This window comes from Oratosquilla oratoria, chromosome 2 (genome assembly GCF_046742065.1).
Source record: "Oratosquilla oratoria isolate Oo_2021 chromosome 2, ASM4674206v1, whole genome shotgun sequence".
Classification (NCBI taxonomy): Eukaryota; Metazoa; Arthropoda; class Malacostraca; order Stomatopoda; family Squillidae; genus Oratosquilla; species Oratosquilla oratoria.
The window spans coordinates 17,734,067-17,756,211 of NC_134778.1; the positions used below are offsets into that span (position 1 = coordinate 17,734,067).

Here is a 22,145-nt window from a genome sequence, read left to right on the forward strand (position 1 = left end):
GTTTATAATATTGATATATGTATGGTGCATGCCTGGGATTAAAAACCTATGTGACCTGGAGCCTTGCCATTGTATAAAACAATGCTATTAAGTATTGTAAGATTATGCTTTTCTTTTTGTGTTAAGTGAAGCATTGAAACTTTTTTGTGTAGCTTCACTAGTATGTGTAAATTGCATTGTTTGCTACAACTTCATTACAAAAAGAGTTGTAAACCAGGTTACTCATTGTAACGTAGGAATTCACATTTCCTATATTTCCAAAACATACCCAGATATCTATTATGTCTTAGATTAAAGTCAGTTGAATGTACTATCGCAGTTTCTGACAACTGTGAAATTATGCAGGCACACTCTCCACTATTGATAACACCCTTAATACTGTGCACATATCCAATGTAACATACCTCACAGATAATAAAACTTTCCACCTTTAAAAATAAGAAATGATCAAATACTATTCGACACTTTTTCCTGATTTTGTTATTGGAAATTATGGTGTCCTCAGACTCTGGCAGCAGTGAATTTTGCAAACAAATTACTGAAACTGTTTTAGATATATTAAAATGTTTTGTTTTCATAATTTCATTAAAATGTTTTTAAGGATCAGTAGGTATTTGTTGTTACAGACATTTGTACATGTTGGACTAGTTGCATATTTATAGCATTTTTTGGGTTACCATTAAGTTGATGACATCATCCATTAAAGGATATTTCTTTTTAACCATATCAGTATGATGACACCTATGTAGGCACCATGAGGTATGAGTGGGTACATGAGGATACCAGTGTCAGTGCCTTGATTATATATATATTTTCTATAGTTATACAAGAGTTACCCTCAGATTCTGTGAACTGGTTTGATCATGTTTTCTGTGTTTACTATTACTCAGAGTAAAAGAGAATGAGCAATACTTCAGTGACTTTATATTTTATGATGTGAGTAGTGTGATACATTGTTCCTATGGCAGCCGATGCTGCGTGTGAGAATTTTACTCATACTGAAGTCATTAACCTTGTTTATGTAGAAATAATTTTAATTACTGAGTTAGCTTCTTGTGTAAAATGTTGATTTCCAAAATACTGTTGTATGCCAAAGCCCTGTAGGAGAGTAGTAGAAAAGGGTTGGTCAGGACAGCCAAGTAGTAGTTCCTGAGCCCTGTAACAGGCTGGTAGATAAGTTGATAGAAACAGGTAGATGGTGAGAGTTGTATTTATATGGGTTTGGAGTTTTGTAAACATCACAGTTCGTAGGCATGGAGTTGCATTAGTTTGCTCTCCACTTTGAGTTATAAAAATGGCCGGGGACCTGTATCCATTGCTTAGAACTTGTAAACTAAGTGAGATATGCAGAGGTTCAAGATTGCTTAAGTAAACAATATTGCATATAGACTTGTAACAATGAATCTAATTGGGGAAAAGCTGGAGGAGAAAATTCAATTGGTTCATGATTGTAAGATCATGCCCTTTGGGGAGGATCTTAAATATAAAGTTAAAGATCACTGCAAAGCTCACCTAGGACCTTGCTTGCATGTTCTCTGGGGAATTCTTGAGTGTATCTCAGAAAAGCAAGAAAAATTGCTACATTTTAATTTCCCCTTGACTGAAGACTATATCAGAAAAAAAGGGACTTTAACAATGGATGATTGGAGGCAACAGGGCCTACCACTTAAAATTGTTATTGCATAACAAAACAGTGGGAAACAGAGACAGTGATGAAAGGTGGGAGAAAGTTGAAAAAGAGGTTGAAAATTGGAGATGGTTAAAGAAAATTTGCTGATGACACTGCAGAGGAGGAATTGAAGAAGTTAGGGAAGGTGTGTGAAAGACATAGAAGACGTGGATAAAAGGTGATGAGTTGTACAAGGGGTGAAAGTGGCAGTTGTTGTTGTTGTCGTTCCCTAGACTGTCTGTCCGAGCAGTCCCGTCTCCCCAAGGAATGCTACAGCCGAAACTGGGTTTCCCACAAATCCTTTATAGTGTACATTGTGTTGTTTGCGTGCACGATTGTGTATAATGCAGTCTTCCATTATGTGTTGTATGGTATGGGGTGAAGTGTTACATGTTGGGCAGCTGTTCACAATGCGGTCATCCAGCCTCTTCTGGTAGCTTAGAAGTGCTGGTTGGTGGCCGCACCGCAGTCTGGCCAAGTGGACTCTGTCCTTTCGTGGGAGAGAGGATTCAGAAGGGTGGATATCAGGGGGTCTGGCATGCAGCAGTGTGTTGTCTTTCAGTGTGTTAATGAAAGTGGCAGTAGACTGGAAGTGACAATTAAGGGAAAGAGACTGGAGGAAGTGGATAGTACTGCAAATGTGGCAGAAAAGGAGTGGAGGTGAAGGTAGAATGTAGATTGAGAAAAGCAAGTAAATGCCTTGGGGGATTAAAAAGTGTAATGAGAAATACACATTTGGGAATGGATGCTATGAGGAGATTGTATGAAGGAGTGATTGTGCCAACAGCACTGTATAGGGCAGAAACATGGGACATAAGAGAGGAAGAGAGGAGGGGTTTGAATGTGTTTGAGATAAGGTGGCTGAGAAACATGATAGGGGTTACTAGGCTGGATAAAGTGAGAAACGAGGAGGTGAGGAGGAGAATGAGGGTGGAAAGGGAGTTGAGAGATAGGGGTGATGAAAGAGCATTGGGATGGTTTGAACACATGGAAAGAATGGGTGAAAAAGATTAGTAAAAGAGGTGTGAATGGCAGAGGTGGAAGGAGTGAACATGAGGGGGCAACCAAGGATGAGATGGATAGATGGGGTAAAAGGGGCATTGGGAAAGGGGAATGTCTGTTGGGGAAGGACAGGAGAAGACAGAAGATAGGGGTGAATGGAGAATGGTTGTGTACGGATGATGCTATGATGCATGAAAGGGAATGGGTGGGAGATGAGGGGTGAAAGAAATATGTGTGGAAAATAATTTGATGCATCCCGAAGGGATTCCCCCCATCTTCTCTTTTTCTGCATGAGTGGACAGAGAGGGGGGTCGCCAATTAAATGAAGCAGCCTTGCTGTAGACATGCTGTGTCTTGCAATACTGCTTCTGATCCAGGGCAGTGGGCAAGATGCAGGGATGACCTGTCATCCAGGAGGAGCCAAGAGGGAGGGGGGTGAATGGGAGTGGAATATGTGGGGATGGAATGGATGGGAGTAGATTTTATGCCTTTTATTTTCTGGCTCCCTTCCTTGTTGGGAGGAAAAAGTCTTTGGTATATGTATGTATGTATGAAAGTTCCTATCTGTTCCAACATCTCATTCAAGTAAGCATTAACCTTTCAATAAAAAGAAGGCTACAAATACTAGCATAAAATAGTTGTTCTCAGCATATAACAAGTCTGAAATATAATCATTATTCCAAAGAGAATGATATAATTCACCTCTACCACGGTCTCCTGAATGTCCTCTTCTAAACCCCCTTGGTCCTCTTCCATACTGTGAGGATCTGTTCCAATGTACTTCCTCAAACTGTGGTCCTTTTCTGTATATTGAAGAGTTGTTTGAATATTCTTGATCAATTTGTCTTCCTCTTCCACACTGTAAGGAACTGTTTGGATGTCGTTCTTCAAAGTTTCCGTGACTCCCCCGAGGAAAGTTTTCTTTCATGTTTCCCGTTAATGATTCACTCCCAGGTCCAAACCGGTTCCTGTCAGACTTGGAGTGTCCTTGATTGTGGGATACATTAGGGTCTGAAAATGCTCTCCTATTTATATCTGAAAATGACTGAAGATCATCTCTTTGCGATCGATTCATCTCCCATGGGTACATCCCCCTTCCTCTTCCAGTTCCTCTGTGTCCTCTCCCGTAAGTTCCATTCCCTGGTTCTGTTTAGGAGGAGAATAACATTGATAAAAATCCAATGCAAAGGACAAAATGTATAATAATCTATTCTAACCTGTAGTTTCCTCTAAGCTGAAAGAAATCATCTGGAGATCCCTTGTCCTCTCAAGTTACTTTTTATGACATGTATAAGAACACTGTGGTGCCATTCCCCCCCCCCCAAAAAAAAAAAAAAAAAAACACCACCATCATCATCGTCACAAAGGGATCAAGAAAGGAAGAGGTGGAGCTTTAGAAATGATAAAGAATAAGTTCAATAGGGCAGCAGATAGAAGGAACAGTAATAGCAAAAATGCATTTCATCATTCTTTTATGAGTAGATGTTACTCTAATACTGACAAATGATAAGTTGTTATGGTCCATAGAGGTGCCCCAAAGGCCACAATCCTCCCTAAAGTGACGAGTGTATTGTGACATGCAGCCAATACCACACTATGGGTGTACAGAATCTGACAATAAAAAAAGGCAAATATCATACAAATATATATCTTTCTATATATCAAAAGCCTTCTTCCCTTTTACAAGGGCCAGCCAAGGCATGCACCCACCCTCACCCATTTGTTTCTCTTCTATCTTAGCTCTTTGTGGATGAAGGTCATTAATATATATAACATACATACATATACCAAGGGCTTTTTCCCCCCTACAAGGGAAATATCCACAGTCAAAAGGCAGAATTCCACTACCATCCACTATACTCCCATTCACCACCTCCCCCTTCCTCCCTCTCTTCTTGGCTCCTCCTGGATGACAGGTCATCCCTGCATCTTGCCCACTGCCCTGAGTCATAAGCAATGCAGCAAGACACAGCACATCCACAGCAAGGCCGCTTCATTTAATTGGTGACTCCCCCACTCTCCGTCCCCTCGTGCAGAAAAATAGAAGGCGGGGAGATATCCCTTCAGGCTGTGTCAAAATATCATTCACACAGAACCACTCGCTAACCACCCCTCCATCTTCCACCCACTCCCTTCCATGTATCACAGCATCATCCATATACAACCATTCTCTAATAACCCCTATCTTCTGTCTTCTCCCTTCCTTCCTATACATAACACCTTAAGAAAAAGAAAAAACATTGACCTGCTCTTCCTTGACCCATATTTCCAGAGCTATGAGTAGAAACAAAGGCACCAACATCCTGTGTGGAAAAAGGCAAGAAAGCATGAAGAAATATAAAACTGTTTACTTATAGAATAGACATTCTTGTGATGACATACATATAAAAAAAGGCCCTTAGCCTTTACAAGCAGTGGTCTAGTTAAAGTATACATCAACTCTTCACTCAACCCTCATCCACTTACTGTGATATTAAAATACGTATTTTGTTGAAATATCACAACCAAAAGAATAAACAAATTATATCTAATTCTACCACAAAATACAACTCTGGTGAATCCATTCAGTATGTTTGTACTTTCTTAGTTTAATAAAACTGTTTGGTATGTAACCATATCTGTAAAACGTTTTTGTGTCAGTGTGGCTTGACTCGTTCAATAAAGTAATACCTTTCAGCTAAATACAACCATCTAGTTTTAGCCAAAACAAATCAGTAAATGTCATCATATTCCAGTGGTTGTTGCAAATTGTGATCAATAAATCAACCTGCAACCTCAGGTCTCACATGTAGGGGAATCATAGCTCAAAAGTAACTGGCAACAACCACTGGATTGACCCACAAATCACTCAAGGAAAAGATACTGTGTTGTTGTCTGGGTAAGACTACAGTAAGGTAGTGCAGGATGAAGTGATGAAGTGTTACGTGTCTTCTGTGTGGCGATTGCATGTGGGGCAATTTGTTTCTGTAGCCAGGCCTATTCTGTGTTAATATTGTTTTAAAGCTGGATATTAGCCTAGACACAGTTCTGTTATAAAAAATAAAAAATTGGCACAAAAAATTAACAAAGATGGGGCAATAATATACCTGAGAAGATTCTATTGCACATTTCATGTCTGCTGGCAAATCTTCTTGAAACAAATCAAAAGACACTCCTTGACTGGATAGTTCTTCACTTTCATAGTCTTCCTTTTCATGGTCTTTTTTGTGCTTTGTCTTTCTTTCTCTTTCTTTGCTCTGATTGAGTTTGGCAGCCAGTTGAGAATATTCTTCTTCTGAAACAACTGTTGCTCCCTTTTCTGCTTTAATATATTTCTCTGTCATTCGTTTAAGGTCTTTCAAGTTCAGGCCAGACACCCAATCTTGACTATCTGGAAAGAACCAAAATACAAGAATAAGTATGAGAAATATGTTATTTAATACAATAATATAAATTAAAACAAAATGGTCTCCTTTTATCATTATTGTTGTATATGAAAAAAGGACATTGGTCTGCTTTAGACACTTTTTTCTAATTGGGCTAGGACACTGATTTTTTTTTTTACTGAAAGTCATGCTCATCATTGTAGTCATTCTGCTGAGGTTTTATTTTAGTGTCAATAGATACTGTATTTACACAATAAATACCTTATTTTATTGTGCAAAAATAATAAATATTCAAACCACTACTAGTCCCTAACTATTTGTACTTATGCTCAGGCATTTTTTTTTTTTTCAAGAAAGTACTGGACATTGTTAAAATTACCAACTAACTAAACATGTGCAGGCTCAGTGGTTATGGGAGGGTTTTGATTGAGAGGATTAGGAGAGGAAGAGAGGGAGTAATTGGTGAAGAACAGTGTGGGTTTAGGATGGGTAGGGGTTACGTGAAATCAGATTTTTGTGATACGGTAGATATGTGAGAAAGCTTTAGGAAAAGGAAAGGATGTTTTTTGGGCTTTTATGAATCTGGAAAAGGCTTATGACAGGGTAGACGGGAAGGCACTGTGGGAGGTATTGGAGATATATGGGATAGGAGGAAAGGTGTTAAGAGCAGTCAAGAGTTTTTCGAGAGCAGTACACCTTGTGTTAGAATTAGAAATGGAGAAAGTGAGTGAGTTGAGGTAAAGGTGGGACTTTGCCAGAGATGTGTTATGTCACCTTGGCTGTTCACTTTATATATGGATGGGGTGATGTGAGAGGTAAATGGAAGGGTAATGGGCTGGGGACTAGAGATGGCTAGAGAAAATGGTGAAAAATGGGGGATAAGCCAGTTGTTGTTTGCTGAAGATACTGCGCTTGTGGCAGGATCAGAGGAGGGATTAAGGAAGTTAGTGATGGAGTTTGGGAAGGTGTGTGAAAGAAGGAAGTTGAAGATAAATGTGGGTAAAAGTAAGGTGACGAGATGTACAAGGGGAGAGGATGGCAGCAAATTAGAAGTGGGTATTCAGGGACAGAGACAAGAGAAAGTGGACAGCTTTAGATACTTGGGAGCAAGTGTGGCGGGAAAGGGAGGAGTGGAGGTGGAGGTAGAATGTAGATTGAGAGAAGCAAGTAAATGCCTTGGGGGATTAAAAAGTGTAATAAGAGATAGACATTTGGGAATGGATGCTAAGAGAAGATTGCATGAAAGGGTGAATGTACAAACAGCACTATATGGGCAAGAAACATGGAACATAAGAGAGTTTAAATGTGTTTGAGATGAAATACCTGAGAAGTATGGCAGGGGTTACTATATTGGGTAGAGTGAGAAATGACAAGGTGAGGAGGAGAATGGGGTTGGAAAAAAGAGTTGAGAGATAGGGTTGATGAAAGAGTATTGGGATGGTTTGGACACATGGAAAGAATGGATGAAGAAGATTAGTAAACGAGGTGTGGAAGGTAGACAGAGGGAGTCAACATGAGAGGGCAACCAGTGGATGAGGTGGATGAGGTGGATGGATGGGGTAAAAGAGGCATTGGGAAAGAGGGGAATGCCTGTTGAGGAAGGGAGAAGATAGAAGATAGGGGTGAGTGAAGAATGGTTGTGTATGGATGATGTTGTGATGCATGGAAGGGAGTGGGTGGGGGATGGGGGGTGAGGGAGTATGTGTGAATGATATTTTGACACAGCCCGATGGGACTTCTCGCTGTCTTCCTTTTTTCTGTAAGAGGGGACAGAAGGGTGGGGGGGTTGCCGATTAAATGAAGCAGCCTTGCTGTGGATGTACTGTGTCTTCCTGCAATGCTTCTGATCCAGGGCAGTGGGCAAGATGCAGGGATGTGCTGTCATCTAGAAGAAGCCAAGAAAAGAAGAAGGGAAGTGTGGTGAATGGGAGTGGAGTATGTGGGGATGAAATAGGTGGGAGTGGATTTATCCCTTTGACTTTGGCTAACCCCCTTGTAAGGAGGAGAAAGCTGTTTGTATGTATGTATGATATATTTACCCCCTACATTTTTTTTTAACTGTTTACGACAAAAATCCTTTTGGGAATTCCAATATTTAACACATCATAATAAACTATGTTCAGAATGTAGAACAAAGTGTCAGCTTTCAAAAAAAAAAAAAAAAAAAAAAAAACAAAGATAAGGTTAGAGAAGCACTATGACATTATTTTGAAAAAAAAAAAGGGCTTCAAAGTTTCTCTTGAAGTTTTTATACTCCAGACATTAATTTAATGGGCATGATTGGTGAAACATAAAGATGAATTATTTGATAATTCATTATTCAAGTAAATCAAGGCATTTAGAGTGTTTCTAAAGGTATATATTGGTAGTCCTTTACCAGTAAAAGCTACCAATTTTTCTCCTCTTCACCCCTCCTCTTTTACTTATGCCTTTCTCCCCTTTTCTGCTTCAGCCCTGCTCTGTTTCAATGGTCTAGGCATTTCTAACACTTGTAAGTGTTTGTAGGCTGTAGGAAACCAAGTGGAAGCAAAGAAAATGTGGTGCATAGTAAATGTCAACACAGCCACATGGACCACTCATATGTCCCTACTAACATTGTGGCAGGAACTGATGCATTCTCCCTCCTCTCTCTCTCACACACACACACACATCACAGAGTTGCTGCTAAATATATCATTTAAAAGGTCAAATGAAAAAAAACCATAGGTAAACCAATAACAAGCTAGATATATGTAGTCATGTAATGTGTTTTGATGCCAGGATTGACAGCATGTGATATTTATGTTGAAATGATAATTACTTATGGTAAAAATCATTGTATTAATTTAAAACTTCAGGGCATTGTTGCCAACATTTGAAACTATTTTACAGCAAGTTTTAATTTTTTTTAATAATTTTTAATTTTCCACCTTTATAAAACAGACCAACGTCCAGTGACAACAAACTGACATAACCATGTAAACCTGTCACAAGAATAAGAAATTAGTGCATAATTTTTCATAAACATTTACCACTCCCAAATTTTAATTAGACATCTTTGAGTTGTGTATAAAAGAAGTCCTGTCAAACCCCAATTTCTTTGTTTTGGGGGTCAGTAAAAGAAATTACAGTGAGACTTCTTATTAACGGACGTTAATTAGCTGTGTTTGCGGTGTTTTCGGTGCTGTTGTTTAGTGCATGCAATCACTATGCCACCCAGAAACCACTCCAAATCAACGGGCTATTCACATCAATGGACACCGTTACCCCTCTTTTAGTCCGTTAATGAGAGGTAGTACTGTATGTGACAAGAGGCTAGGGATGACTCTTCATCCATAAGTTGCAGCATGAAATGGATGTGCTGCTTTGATTTGGCCATCCCTCCTCAAGTGGTGACTCCAAAATGATGGGAGGAGGATGAGCCCTCAAAGACTTAGCATCCCTGACAAGAAGGATCATCCACCAGCCCATTACCTAGATCAGTTTGAAAACCCCCACCTCCATCCAGAGGTCTGGTACCTGTTCCCTGAATAAATGAATCAATCAAAACAACAGTTCATGCTTTCCACCAAATTAGTTATGAACTTTCTTCAGAGGAAAGTCCACAGAACCAATCTGAAAAATGCCCTTCCAATTTCTTCTTTGTAGGATATTTGCTGGCTGAGCGGGTTAGAGTGTTGCTACTTATAGTTGAGGTCAGGTGACAGCAGTTCAAATCCTGCAGTCAGTGAGTCACACCAAAGGTGGTTAATTAAATTCCATGCTACAAAATCTGTAAGAGGCATTGTTCTAGCCCCCTGATAAGGGCAGTTAGCAATGTTAAGCCAAATCAATCAATTACTATAATTCATCTTTTAAGGGATGAGGCCTTATTCTTTGATGCAAATTTGATAAATTTTCAATTGAAATGTCATTATCAAAGTTTATATCTCACTGTCCTTACATTATGAATGAAGAACAATTGTATATGATGGTCCTCCACCCAGAATTTACAGCCATTCATCTCTGGGCCACGCATATAATCCCCATGTTACACACAACTCTCAATAACACCAACACCTCCCCAACACACACTATTTTTCCCATGAGAAGAGTAGACAATCTCCATCTGCTCTCCCCTCTTCTACCAATACGGTGACACAGAAAAATACCGATGTTCAAATAATACTGACAACAGTAGAGCATTTCTTGAGAGAACAGTAAGTTACCCATACCATTTTTACCACTCCTTGAGAGAGTAAGTATTGGCTCAGCATAGTTGTTGATTCCTTCTGGTAAGCTTGTGTCCATCAGATTACCATATGATCTGTACAAAGATTTGATCTTGTACTCCAACCAGCTCTTGTCTGCATACCTGGAAAGCACAAAAAGTGTATAAGATGTATGGACAGTATTCTGCACATATAGTTATGAGTACACAGACAATCTGCCAGAAAACCTAGTACCCTTTAGAGTTATCTCCCTTTTATCTATATCTAAACTGATGGAAGAATCAAACCAGATATTCCTAGCTCACCTAATCAACAGTGATTCAAAGAGGGTCAATTTATCAATACATTGCTCACAAATATCACCCAGTGAATACTACATAGCTTCATCAAGGAAGTGCCGCTCAACAGAACAGTAATAGTGGCAAAAGACACAACTTCTGAGTCCCCAGATACATCCTGTCAAAAAGTCACAAAAACCAATAAGCACAAAAATGACATGAAATGGTTGACAAACCTCCTGGCCATCAGAGAATGTAATCTCATACAACAAGCATCCATCAAGGATCAAAAGATTGTGCAATGGAGCCCCTAAGTAGCAATATTATCACCAATGCTGTTTAACCACTTCAGTACAGTGAGTCCTCATTATACGGCACATATGCATTCCTGAAAACCTTACCGCAAATTGAAATTACCGTATACTGAACCCAAGTTTCGACTTATGGCAGACATACCTTCTCCCTGCTCTTTCCTCTTCAAAATATCTAATTTTACCTCCAAAACACGAGCAGATACCGTATCTGTGAATTTTTCTTACCGTAAATAGAATCGAGGGTAGTAATTACCAAATACCGTAACTGTGAATTTACCAGATAAAGAATTACCATATAAGGAGGGCTCACTATACAACTCAAATTCTTGCGGGCAGCATTGGCTGCCAAACGTACGATTCACCACACTACTTGCATTATTGATAAGTATATCCATTTCACTTCTCTTTTTCATCCTATACTGTGTGTATCTGTGCTTTATACTCATAATGTTTCACAATATTTTGAAACCCATGACCTAAATAGGAACAGTCTCACCATGAAATCAGTTGTTTAAACTTGTTAGTTTTCATTGTTACTTTCACTTACTAGTTCTAATGGATTGATGAAATTAACTAAATCTTGTTATACTGAAAAAGGGTCATAACTGTAGATTTGGAGGCAATGAAAGTGATATGAACTATTCAGTAAATACTGCTTACTCTAGGTTCACTTCTTTCAATGTCCTCAGTCATGTTTAAAATTTCCTGTTTTTGTATCAAAATCTAGCATCACTTCCGGTCAATTTTCTATTTCACTGAAAAAGGGTCATAACTATAGATTTGGAGGCAATGAAAGTGATATGAACTATTCAGTAAATACTGCTTACTCTAGGTTCACTTCTTTCAATGTCCTCAGTCATGTTTAAAATTTCCTGTTTTTGTATCAAAATTTAGCATCACTTCCAGTCAATTTTCTATTTCACATGGTAACATGGCTAATGCAACTTTGCCACCGAAGTTTTTCTTGACCTTGACACAGTCAGCAGGTCAAGTCATTCACATTTCTTCCACCATGGAAAACTCACCTAAGTCACACTCTTGCATCTTGCACAGCCAAGCAAAAGAGGTTATATATCATGTGAATGATTATTTTTTGCATGAAAAGGCAAATAGAGGAACTTTAATGCTACCCACACAAGCACTTGCACAGACAGACAGAGAGAGAGAGAGAGAGAGAGAGAGAGAGAGAGAGAGAGAGAGAGAGAGAGAGAGAGAGAGAGACAGAGAGAGAGAGAGAGAGAGAGAGAGAGAGAGAGAGAGAGAGAGAGAGAGAGAGAGAGAGAGAGAGAGAGAGAGAGAGAGAGAGAGAGAGAGAGAGAGAGAGTCCCTCTTATGTGATAGAGTGATGTGGTGCATGAACTCCTGGTGTTTCACCTGCACCCAATGGCTGAAGTTTAAACACTTTCTCTAGTATCTGTGTAGGATGCATGTTCTGCTTACTTCTTTTTGCTTACAGCTACTACTGCTGGCTAACCCTTTGGTCAAAGGGAAAACTGAGTGCATAAATTTTCCTTTGCCAGTACAAAGCCTCTCCATCACCAAGACTCCTGCTATGCTTCCTCGTGGCCACACATGGTAAATAGAATTTTGCAACCCTAGGCTACATCATCAGGAGATCTCATGCCAGTTCAGGTCAGGAATATCCCTGCTAATGATACCATGTAATCAATTACTATCTGTAACATGGTCTGCTGCCTCGTGGTCACACCCATCTATGGCAAAGGCTTCAAGAGCAAACCTCTTGGAAAAATCAGGAGGAGGAGTCCCATACGCAATTTGCTGTTGTATAATTACATTGCTCTAGCAACTCCTGAGATGGCACTGGTGCCAAACTGGAACAGCCTTGCTGTTCCTTTGGGCCCATCGGTGGTGTCAAAAGGGAGGTCCTACGGCCTGGGTGACTGCTGGTCCTCCATGTCATCTTGTCCTAGCTTACAGGTCAACATCAACTGATGGAGGCCAGTTTCTTATCAAACACAGTGTTTTCTAGGATTCTTACAAATAGAATGACCGCCTAGCCAAGAGGATAGGCAGAATACAGATATACTGAAGACTATCACCAGATAATGATTTAACTGAAAAAAAATACAAAATGCAATAAACCTTCATGTTTAACTTTTGTCACTTATGAATTACAAACAGGCTTTGACTAAAAAAAAAAAAACAATCACCAATACTATTATACTTAATTCTACATAGAGATCTTTGAGAAGGCCCAGGAATTGTTGCTAACTACTATAGGATTGTCAGTTTCCAGTCAGTGAAACTGAAGACAAGAATTATTGTCATCATTATCATTTAAGGCTACATTACACTCTACGGGAATTGTAACCAGATGACAGTTCTCAGTTCTTTGAAACCCTGCAACCTGTCTTTATTTTTATACTTCTCTTGAAAATCACACACTTCTGACAGTGCTTCCCCGCATCGGCTTCTGAAGTGGTGGGGTTCTATTCTAGCAAATATGACATATCAGGGCAACTACAAAATATCTATATTACTTCTTATTAGCATATTAATATACAACTACTACTAGGCAACAGGTTACAGGATCGACAGTCTGAGTCTCATCACATTACTTATTTAAAATTTCCGAGTACTGATATTGTGCAATATCAAATCTGTTGGTGTCTGCTCTCCCTTTTGGATCTTGTTTCTTGATGTCAATATTTCTTTTTTGCCATATGTGTTGGAAAAGCTCATTTTCACTTGTTTCTTTACCACCACATTCCATATTTTGTTCCGAACTTCCGCGGCTCCGCCACTTTAGCACAACAAAACCACTTTCGTATGAACATTAAAAAGTCACTAAATAAAAGCAAACTGTCGTATTATGTCTTTCACTACCTCTAATTAGTTTTCCTTTCATTTTGAGTGGCTTTCATATGATATAGTATATAATTCAGATAATCATATGTACTAGAATACCCGATCACTACGAATTCAATTGATAAAGCCTAGGACTAAGGTCCAGGGACTAAGGAATAGACTACTTGTAATTCCTGGTATTACCTGATATTCTTACGTTGTGCGTTTTCTACCCTCTAACACCATAACAGAAAACACGAGAAGCTCCACTATGCTGATGTCCCACTCAATAACTTTTAAAGTACATGAAAATTGATTAACAAGATTTTTAAAGGTAACGTCATTCCCTGTGATCTAGATCATAGGTTCCCAAACTTTACCATGCCAAGGACCCCCCAGATATTTAAGTCCCATCCGAGGACCCCCAGCCAATCAAAAGTTATTATTACCATACCATTACATGATTATAATGCAGTAAATTTACTATTTGCATATTCGTACACAAAGAAAGTATAAAAATGAACATTTAAAATATTTTCAAAATTTTGTCGATTTTCGTTTTAAAAACTTCTCCATCTTCAGTTCACACTTTCTGTAAGCATAGAATAAAGATTGAATGAATATAAATAGTAATTAAAAAGAAACAAATGAAATATTATGACATATAAAAATGTAATAGAGAAAAGCTGGCTGATTGCACAACAAAATATCGATATCACCGACACTATAATGACAGAGAATCAGTGTTGTATATTTTTATAATTATATAGTTTTTTCTGGAGTTAATTTTTTTCCATTGTGTCACGGACCCCCTAGGGCCTTCTTAGGGACCCCAGTTTGGGAACCACTGATCTAGATGACAAGAGCATCACTGAACTATTTCAGCTTGGGGGAGCGGCCTCGTGATGGCCGCTTGTCCTCTTAGTCTCCTACTTATTGTCCTTTTCTTTTATTGTGTTAAAAATCTATAGTATAATCACCACGGAAATATGCACTCAACCAGTCATTTCATAAATATGTAATAGTAGTACTGCCCGTGTAACCTGACTGGAGCATCTGTCTTCAACTCTTGTTCCTGTCCCTCTCTGATCCAGATTCCAGAAGACACGGCCCTACCAGGTGAGTTAACTGGAGAGTCCATCATATACAGCAAAGCCTTTGTTCCCTGAAGTTGCACTGGAATACAAAGGAGATTAATACAGCAAGACATTTATCCTTACAGAGCTGCTTGCAAATTGAAAGGGGTTGTTAACAGTGGAAACTGTTAAAAAACACTGACTTTATTTAAATGTATGAGCTCACAATTCCGAAAAATGAATTGAATTGGGGTTGGACTCCATATATTCATTTAGGTTTTTCTATGTGCCAATTGTACTTGAGCTTACAACATGAACGAGTGACTGGTTACAAACATTTACAATGCGTTAAAAGAAATGGACAGACACATTCCTTATTAACACAGCAATCAGTTGTATGTCAAGTAGTTCGACGGGGTAGTCAAATTCAAGAACAAGAATACCACTGGCCTGTGTTTCAAAACTTTTTTACAAAGGTCAAGGGTTTTTCAACTAATTTAGGACCCTTCTTGCATGCTGAATAAAAAAATACAGTTTATTTTCCCTTGTCAGGTCTGGTTTTTAAGACATAATCTATTTCTATTCCAGCGTATTTTTTCAAAATGTCGCAATTATCCAAGTGTTTATGGGATTTGTTTTTGCAAAACCGGGTCGTGGGTAATCTAATTATCTTTATTTCTCTTTTCAGGTCTAGATATGTATAAAACTGGATCAGCTTCTAAGATATAATCTATTTCTATTCCAGGATATTTTTCCAAAGTGTCGCAATTATCCAAGCGTTTATGGGATTTGTTTTTGCAAAACCGGGTCGTGGGTAATCTAATTATCTTTGTTTCTCTTTTCAGGTCTAGATATGTATAAAAATGGATCGGAAGTGTAAAAACCATCCTAATAGGGTCTGTTACATCTGCGAACATGTGGTTCATCCAGACCATCAAGCAAAAATCACGGATTTTGTGAAGAAAGCATATAAAGTTTACTTTGGAGTCAAACTAGGGGACCAGGATAAGCCATCCGCTCCCCATATCTGCTGCAAAACATGTGTAGAGAACTTACGGGATTGGAGGAACAAGAAAAGGAAGAGTATCCCATTTGGTGTCTCAGTGGTGTGGAGGGAAGGGAAAGATCACGTTACCGACTGCTACTTTTGCATGACAAGTCTAAAAGGCACCAATCGCAAGAACAAGCACCAGGAAAGGTAGAAGATTTGCTTTCCTCCATCAGAAGTTTCAACGAAAAAACATGGGGAAACTTAAGGCAAGTATATTTGATGGTCCTCAAATAAGGGAACTCTCATCAAGGACACTAGTTTTGGTGATGCACTGAATCCTACTGAACTCTCTGCCTGGTTGTCCCTTAAGCCAGTCATTGCAAACTTCATTGGCAATCACAGGAGTTCCCAGTATCAGAGGGTGGTTTATGTGTGACTGACCGTCACACAACTCGAGCTAGGCCTATATACTCGCTGTAGTTGGCAAGCGTAGTTAGTAATGACGTCTCGGCCAGCCAGCCAGCAGCCAATGAGAAACTCGAGAATGCTCCCCGGGGACCCACCAGCCTCCTTTAAAAGGACGGCGTCTTACCGAGACGACTCAGCTGAGGTCAGACGTCGCTCTCCACTCCAGCTCTCTCTGCAGCGTCCATCAATCTTCGCCGGCCGGTCGCGGTGGAGGAGACTTTCCTCCTTTGCTTCTACCGGTCTGGCATAAGGCTGACCTCTTCGTTGACGTTGGTAAGTGGGTTTACGCCAAAGACAAATACACACATTTCCCAAGTCACGCAATTCTCTGCTTTCAGAGTTGTGCTTGGAAGGAAAGAAACATACACGCACACTTTCTCGCTGGGTTAGCAAAGGTCGGTCGTCTCCCTTAATCGAACACTCAGTCAGCGCCCTTAACTCTTCGCCGGCCGATCGTGGGGGGAGGATATGCCGAGGCCTCTCCTGTCGATCGGCCCGCACCCACGCCTGGCCTCTTCGCTGACGCTGGCGAGCGGGTTTACACTTCTGACAATTACACATAATTCCCAAGTCACGTAATTCTCTGCTTTCAGAGTTGTGCTTGGAAGGAGAAAAATAAAACGACATTCGCTCACCTGCCCCCCTGCCATCGGATCCACTCTCTTGACTACGCTTCGGATATTGCTCATTCAACGTTCAAGCCTCACCTGGGGCCAATCAGGACCGCTCAAGCCTCATATGGGGTTAATCAGGACTGCGCTACCTAGCTGGGGTTAATCAGCAACTCCACACGCAGAAAGTGAACTCTACTCACTTCCCGTAAGATACACACCTCTCACGAACATAACCACGCCCCACGCACAAACATCTACACGTACTTTTTCTTCAACTAAAATTCGCTTCCTCTCTAACTTTCTTTTATACTACATCTCATTTTAGTTTACCTCCCAATAAAGATTTTTCCGTTTTTCAACCTTTATTACTACGCCTCCTACCATTTTCTCAACTTTTGGTGATTTTAATCCCAGGCGTCGGCGCCGCCGTCCAAGTTCCCTACCCATTTCTCCCGAGCCACCACCACCATCAACCGCCCCTAATCGCTCACGAAAAAGCGTTTTTGGGCAATAGCCCTCTTTTATACACTACTATCTTTTCATTTTCTTACAGACATTCTTCCCCTCCCACAAAAACCGATCCCGCGCGAGCGGGTGGTCTACCCTAGCTAGTCGATAGTTCACTCCCGGGCACTCCTCTCCAAGCAGCACTCCTCTCCAAGCTTCAAGTTGCACTTCGCTCTCCGACTACGACACTTCACGAGGCCCTCACTCCGGGCCTTCCCTCTACGAGCCTAGTGTTCATTAAAACCCGAGTTCCTTAGTGTTATTGCGAGTTTCATTCCCCTGGCTTGTCCGAACCTAAATCGACACCAGAGCTAAGTATGCGTTTGGCAGGCTTTATTCAGCTAACAAGACATCAATATAGACTGAAAACAAAACAGAAATAATATAAGTAAACATGCCCATTCTAATCAAGTTAATATGGCCAATTAGTTATAAGTAGACAAAATAATGTAGTGTAACCCATCAGGTAATTATATACATAGATTTATATGAAGCTTAGATCACCACAATCACATCATCATAGTCCGTGCACATAGCCTACACTTGCGTCAGTATCTTCCGTTACTTTGATGTCATAAAAGCCCACTGTCAGTGGATGCTAAAAAAAGAGGAAATGAAGAAGGGAAAATAGTGGTTAAATGAAAAATAAAACACGTAAACTATTGAAAATTTTAATATCATGACATAGCGAATAAAGTCATTAAGGACCATGAAAATGGCGGATCAATTTATAAACAATGACGTCCAGCATAAAGTGATATTTTCCTATATAGGTGGCGCTAGGCGATTTTATTCAGGAAATATATTTTCCCTACACCACTTGAAATGATCGTCGTTCGTCTTTCTCTTACCCCCCATGTGATTTTATCTATCCAAAGGTTCCTGGTACCTTTGTTAGTGAGACTGCACCTTGAAAGCGCGTCAGGGGAAGTACGTTGACGTCCACTGTAGGTTCCAATATCACACAGAAACAACCTGCATACCACAGACTAACAATGAGCAACACGATTATTCTAAAATAGAAAATCACTCAGGATTTAATAGAGCATGCCCTTGTTGGACAGTTCTTGTATTAGAGCAATTTTTTCATTATATGGAATTTTTGTGTATGAGAAAAAATCCGATCTTCTGATTTCAATAATTATCAGGTATAAAAAAAACAAAACAAAAAAAAAAAACAGAAAATGTTGAAAAATCGGATTATCTTGAGTATGCTATTTCCTTTATCGATGGTAATTATTGGGGCGTGAATTTGGGTCCTTAGTTTGCATGGCTAGAAATTGGGATTTTTTTTTTTATTGTTTTGGCTTCTTGGGGTTATGAGGATATGATATTATGAACATTGATTTGGAGAACAGATAGGGAGTATAAAGGCGTTTTGTTGAAGACTTTATACATTTTCCTTGTTTTGTAGATAGTTTGGGAGGTGATTGTTGATATATAGGTTTGTCATAAGTTTCGACATATATGACATAAAACTTGGCGTTTATTTTCCTTTTTTTATAGTGTCCTCCAGAAGGCGATGAGTTGGGAGAATCGCCGCCCAAATGAAGAGGTGGAACAGCTGTGTATGTGCTGTGCCTTGCTTCATTGCTTCTGACTCGGATAATAGGCGGGTGAAAATGATAACCCTTCATCCGTGAACTAAGAGGAAAAGGGAACAAATGGGTGACGGATGGAGGTGGATGCCTGCCTTGGCTGTTTACCCTCCTCATAAGAAGGAAGAAGACTTTGGTATTTAGATAAATAAAAAGATAGAGTTCTCCATGATAGGGTGTCTTTGAAGGCAGTGGAAAGTGATTTTCATTGCTCTATGACAGTGTTTCTTAACCTGGGTTCGATCAAACCCCAGGGGTTCGGTGAGTCAGTTTCCGGGGTTCGGCGGTTTGGTTCACCCTTGGGTTCACCCCACTCGTATGATTCGTGACGTCACGCTCTGCTTGGCCATCATTGGCGAAAATGATATGAGAGTGGCACTTGCCAAGGTGAAGCCGCGCATTTCTGAAATTGTCTCTGAGAGGCAACAGCAAAAGTCACATTGATTTGCAGTAAATATTCATTATGTTTTTGTTTTATGTGAAATTCATGTTTTGTTGGTTTTGTTCTTTGAACACAGTGATTTCGTGTGCAAATGATCCATGGTACAGTTTGTGCACTAATACAGTATATAGTTCCTATGTTTTGAATTTGAAGAAAAAAAAACACATTTTATTTTTCCAACTACGAAGGGTTCGATGAATGCATGTATGAAACTTGCGGGGTTCAGTACCTCCAACAAGGTTAAAAACCACTACTCTATGGGTTGTGGCCAATCTGGATTCCACCAGGCGACCAAAAGGCTTAATGAAAACGCTGAGGTTTAGAACTAAGAGAACCGCTGATGTTATATTGTATTGTAAAATAGGTCATTGTTGTGTTGACTGTTAGGTAGAATTCTTCTGTTTAGGTGTATGGACTGCAGGAAAAGTTCTCCAAATTACACGGAAGAAGGAACATCGAAGCTGCGAAGCTTGGGTGGAGTGGATGGGAGTCTGTTAAGAGTACAAAAAGCAATGGGAAGTGATTATTGTGGTGTATGTCTGGTATCATTGAGCACTCAGAGCCACAGAGGATGTTTGGTGTAGAGATAGATCGAAAGACGTATAGGTGATTGTTTGGAAGTAATAAGCCGCAAGTAGCTTAGAGAAAGGTAGTGAGGAGGATGTTAACTAACCCATAGGGATGTAGTAGTACCCCTCCCCCTCCCCCCCCCAAAAAAAAAAGAGGCGAATAACTAATTCATAGTACATATGAACCGGAACTGTGTTCATGTGGATCCCGTCTCCTCATCTGGGGAGGGAATGGAGGAAAGCTAGCTGGGTAAGGATAGTGTTTCTGAAGTGTTGTTTTCTGATGGGAGAAATATAAAGACTTGATAGATATTGGACGATTTAGGAAAAGTTTGGCTGTAGTGTGTGAAATGTAAACGGCAGTGATGAAATGGCTGGGTTGCGATTGTAAGTAGTGATGAAATGACAAGACTCGCAAGCTAGCGCATTCGTGGTACCTCTTCCAGATGATCTACTGTGAGTTGCTGGAGTATTGTGAATGTGAACAGTGAATGACATTTACATTCCAACCCAGTCTTCTTGGACTGTGTTGTTGACCACATTATAGTACCTTATCTTCCCTAAATGGCTCATTATCAAACAAAAAATATTGGGAGTATGAGTAAAACGATATCGGATTTCCATCGCAAAAACGGTTATTGTCCTTAGGACGCCCAAGAAGAGAAATTGATGGACTGCACTGATTTAAACAGATGTTTACTTTTTTTTTTTTCATTTCACTCGTTTTTATTCTTAGAATTTTCATTGTATTTTTAATTCATTATTTTATTATAAAATCTTGTTAAGCACACGCTTCACCTCTTAACTGAAAAGGTCTTCGGAAGTTTTTGACGTCAGCAAGATGAAACTATGGGTAGGGCATATATTGAATCACAATGGCAAAAGCCGACAAGACTGTGAGAATAAACACCTTGTTACTTAAAAGAGGGTGAAGTAAAATTAATTGAATAATGAAACTCCATCAGCTATCATTTTGAAGTAGAGAATGACTGTCGTTATTGATGGTATGGGCCGTTATGAATGGAGGGGGAGGGAGTGGTGGGGGTGGGGGTGACCTATTTCATACAAACTGAATTATACTTTATAAAATCTTAACAGGTGTGCCCTGTTTGGTACTTTTATTTAAGTCCTCTGACTTTATTAAAAAAAAAATAATAATAAATAAAGTCCACTGCCAAATTCACGCGAACCAAATAAAACACACGAAATTGCACTAATTGCGTGATGAAAATGTCGTTCATTCAAAGCTGGTAGGCATAACTGCAGTCGTTTCAAACGCAATTATAAACGAATTGTGCTGGTCTCTATTTGTGTTTTTCCTTTTTTATTTGCAGTGAAGCTGGATGCACACTGTCTATAAAATATCAATTGGTCTGTTGCGTGAATGTATGGAAAACCCACGAAATAGAATTATTATAACTTGCTTTTTGACCTGCTATAGCTCTAGACCAGGGGTGGGGAAACTTTTTGTGCATGAAGGCCACCTTACAATTCATCGTCCCACATAGATGCCGCACTGAACAAATTATTATTTTTTTGTTCAATTAACTTATCCCTTTTTATAATAAACAATATACTTTTTAGATAATAGATAATATATATTTTTTAAATAATATGTATATCAAAGGCCGCAGAGGGCCGCACTTGATGGCCCGGAAGGCCGCAGGTTCCCCACCTCTGCTCTAGACGCTTCCATAAAAAATTCTCGTCACTGGGACGGAGTTCGGAGGCGAGGTAATGTTTACGATCGACTTTATTTCTCGTTTATTTTGTTGTTGTTGGGAATATTACTGCAAAACAACTGGGTCAATGTACAGCTACACAGAAAACTATCGTTAGTAGGGGTGTCGAAACATTCGCTAATGAACATAACCTTATGATACCGAAGGGTTGGTATTTCTGGGGTTCGAATTGTTCGAATTCCTTCTGAATGAATATGAATCGAATAATAGTTCCGGAGTTCATATGGATTCACTATGACATGATATTCTTATTTCCGATGGAGACTTCAACTTGTCTCAAATAGTTTCGTTGTTTTGTGTCAAAATGATTAGCGTGATTTACTAACGATAGTTTTCTGTGCAGCTGTACATTAAACTTGTAAATTTTGGACAGCTAAAGTATGAAAAAGTCTCAAAAAAATTGTACATTTTACCTCAAGCAGGAATGCGACAGAGGTAACTACACGGGTTTAGTTTTGTTGGATCTACAAAAGGCATTTGACACAGTGGACCATGATATTCTTAAAAAAAAA

At 39.6% G+C, this 22,145-nt stretch overlaps 1 protein-coding gene across 1 annotated transcript in view; it reads right to left on the minus strand.

Moving 5' to 3' along the window:
• Positions 1 to 13,566, minus strand: part of LOC143037395 (uncharacterized) — a 52,499-nt gene extending 38,933 nt beyond the window's left edge. The window contains exons 1-5 of the mRNA XM_076205535.1: positions 13,398 to 13,566; positions 10,230 to 10,369; positions 5,758 to 6,041; positions 4,917 to 4,974; positions 3,374 to 3,817 (exon numbers count right to left, since the gene is read on the minus strand). Of these exons, the coding sequence (XP_076061650.1) occupies positions 3,374 to 3,817; positions 4,917 to 4,974; positions 5,758 to 6,041; positions 10,230 to 10,369; positions 13,398 to 13,552 (1,081 nt within the window). The 5' untranslated portion in view covers positions 13,553 to 13,566. The remainder of the gene's footprint in view (positions 1 to 3,373; positions 3,818 to 4,916; positions 4,975 to 5,757; positions 6,042 to 10,229; positions 10,370 to 13,397) is intronic.
• Positions 13,567 to 22,145: the final 8,579 nt, after the last annotated feature.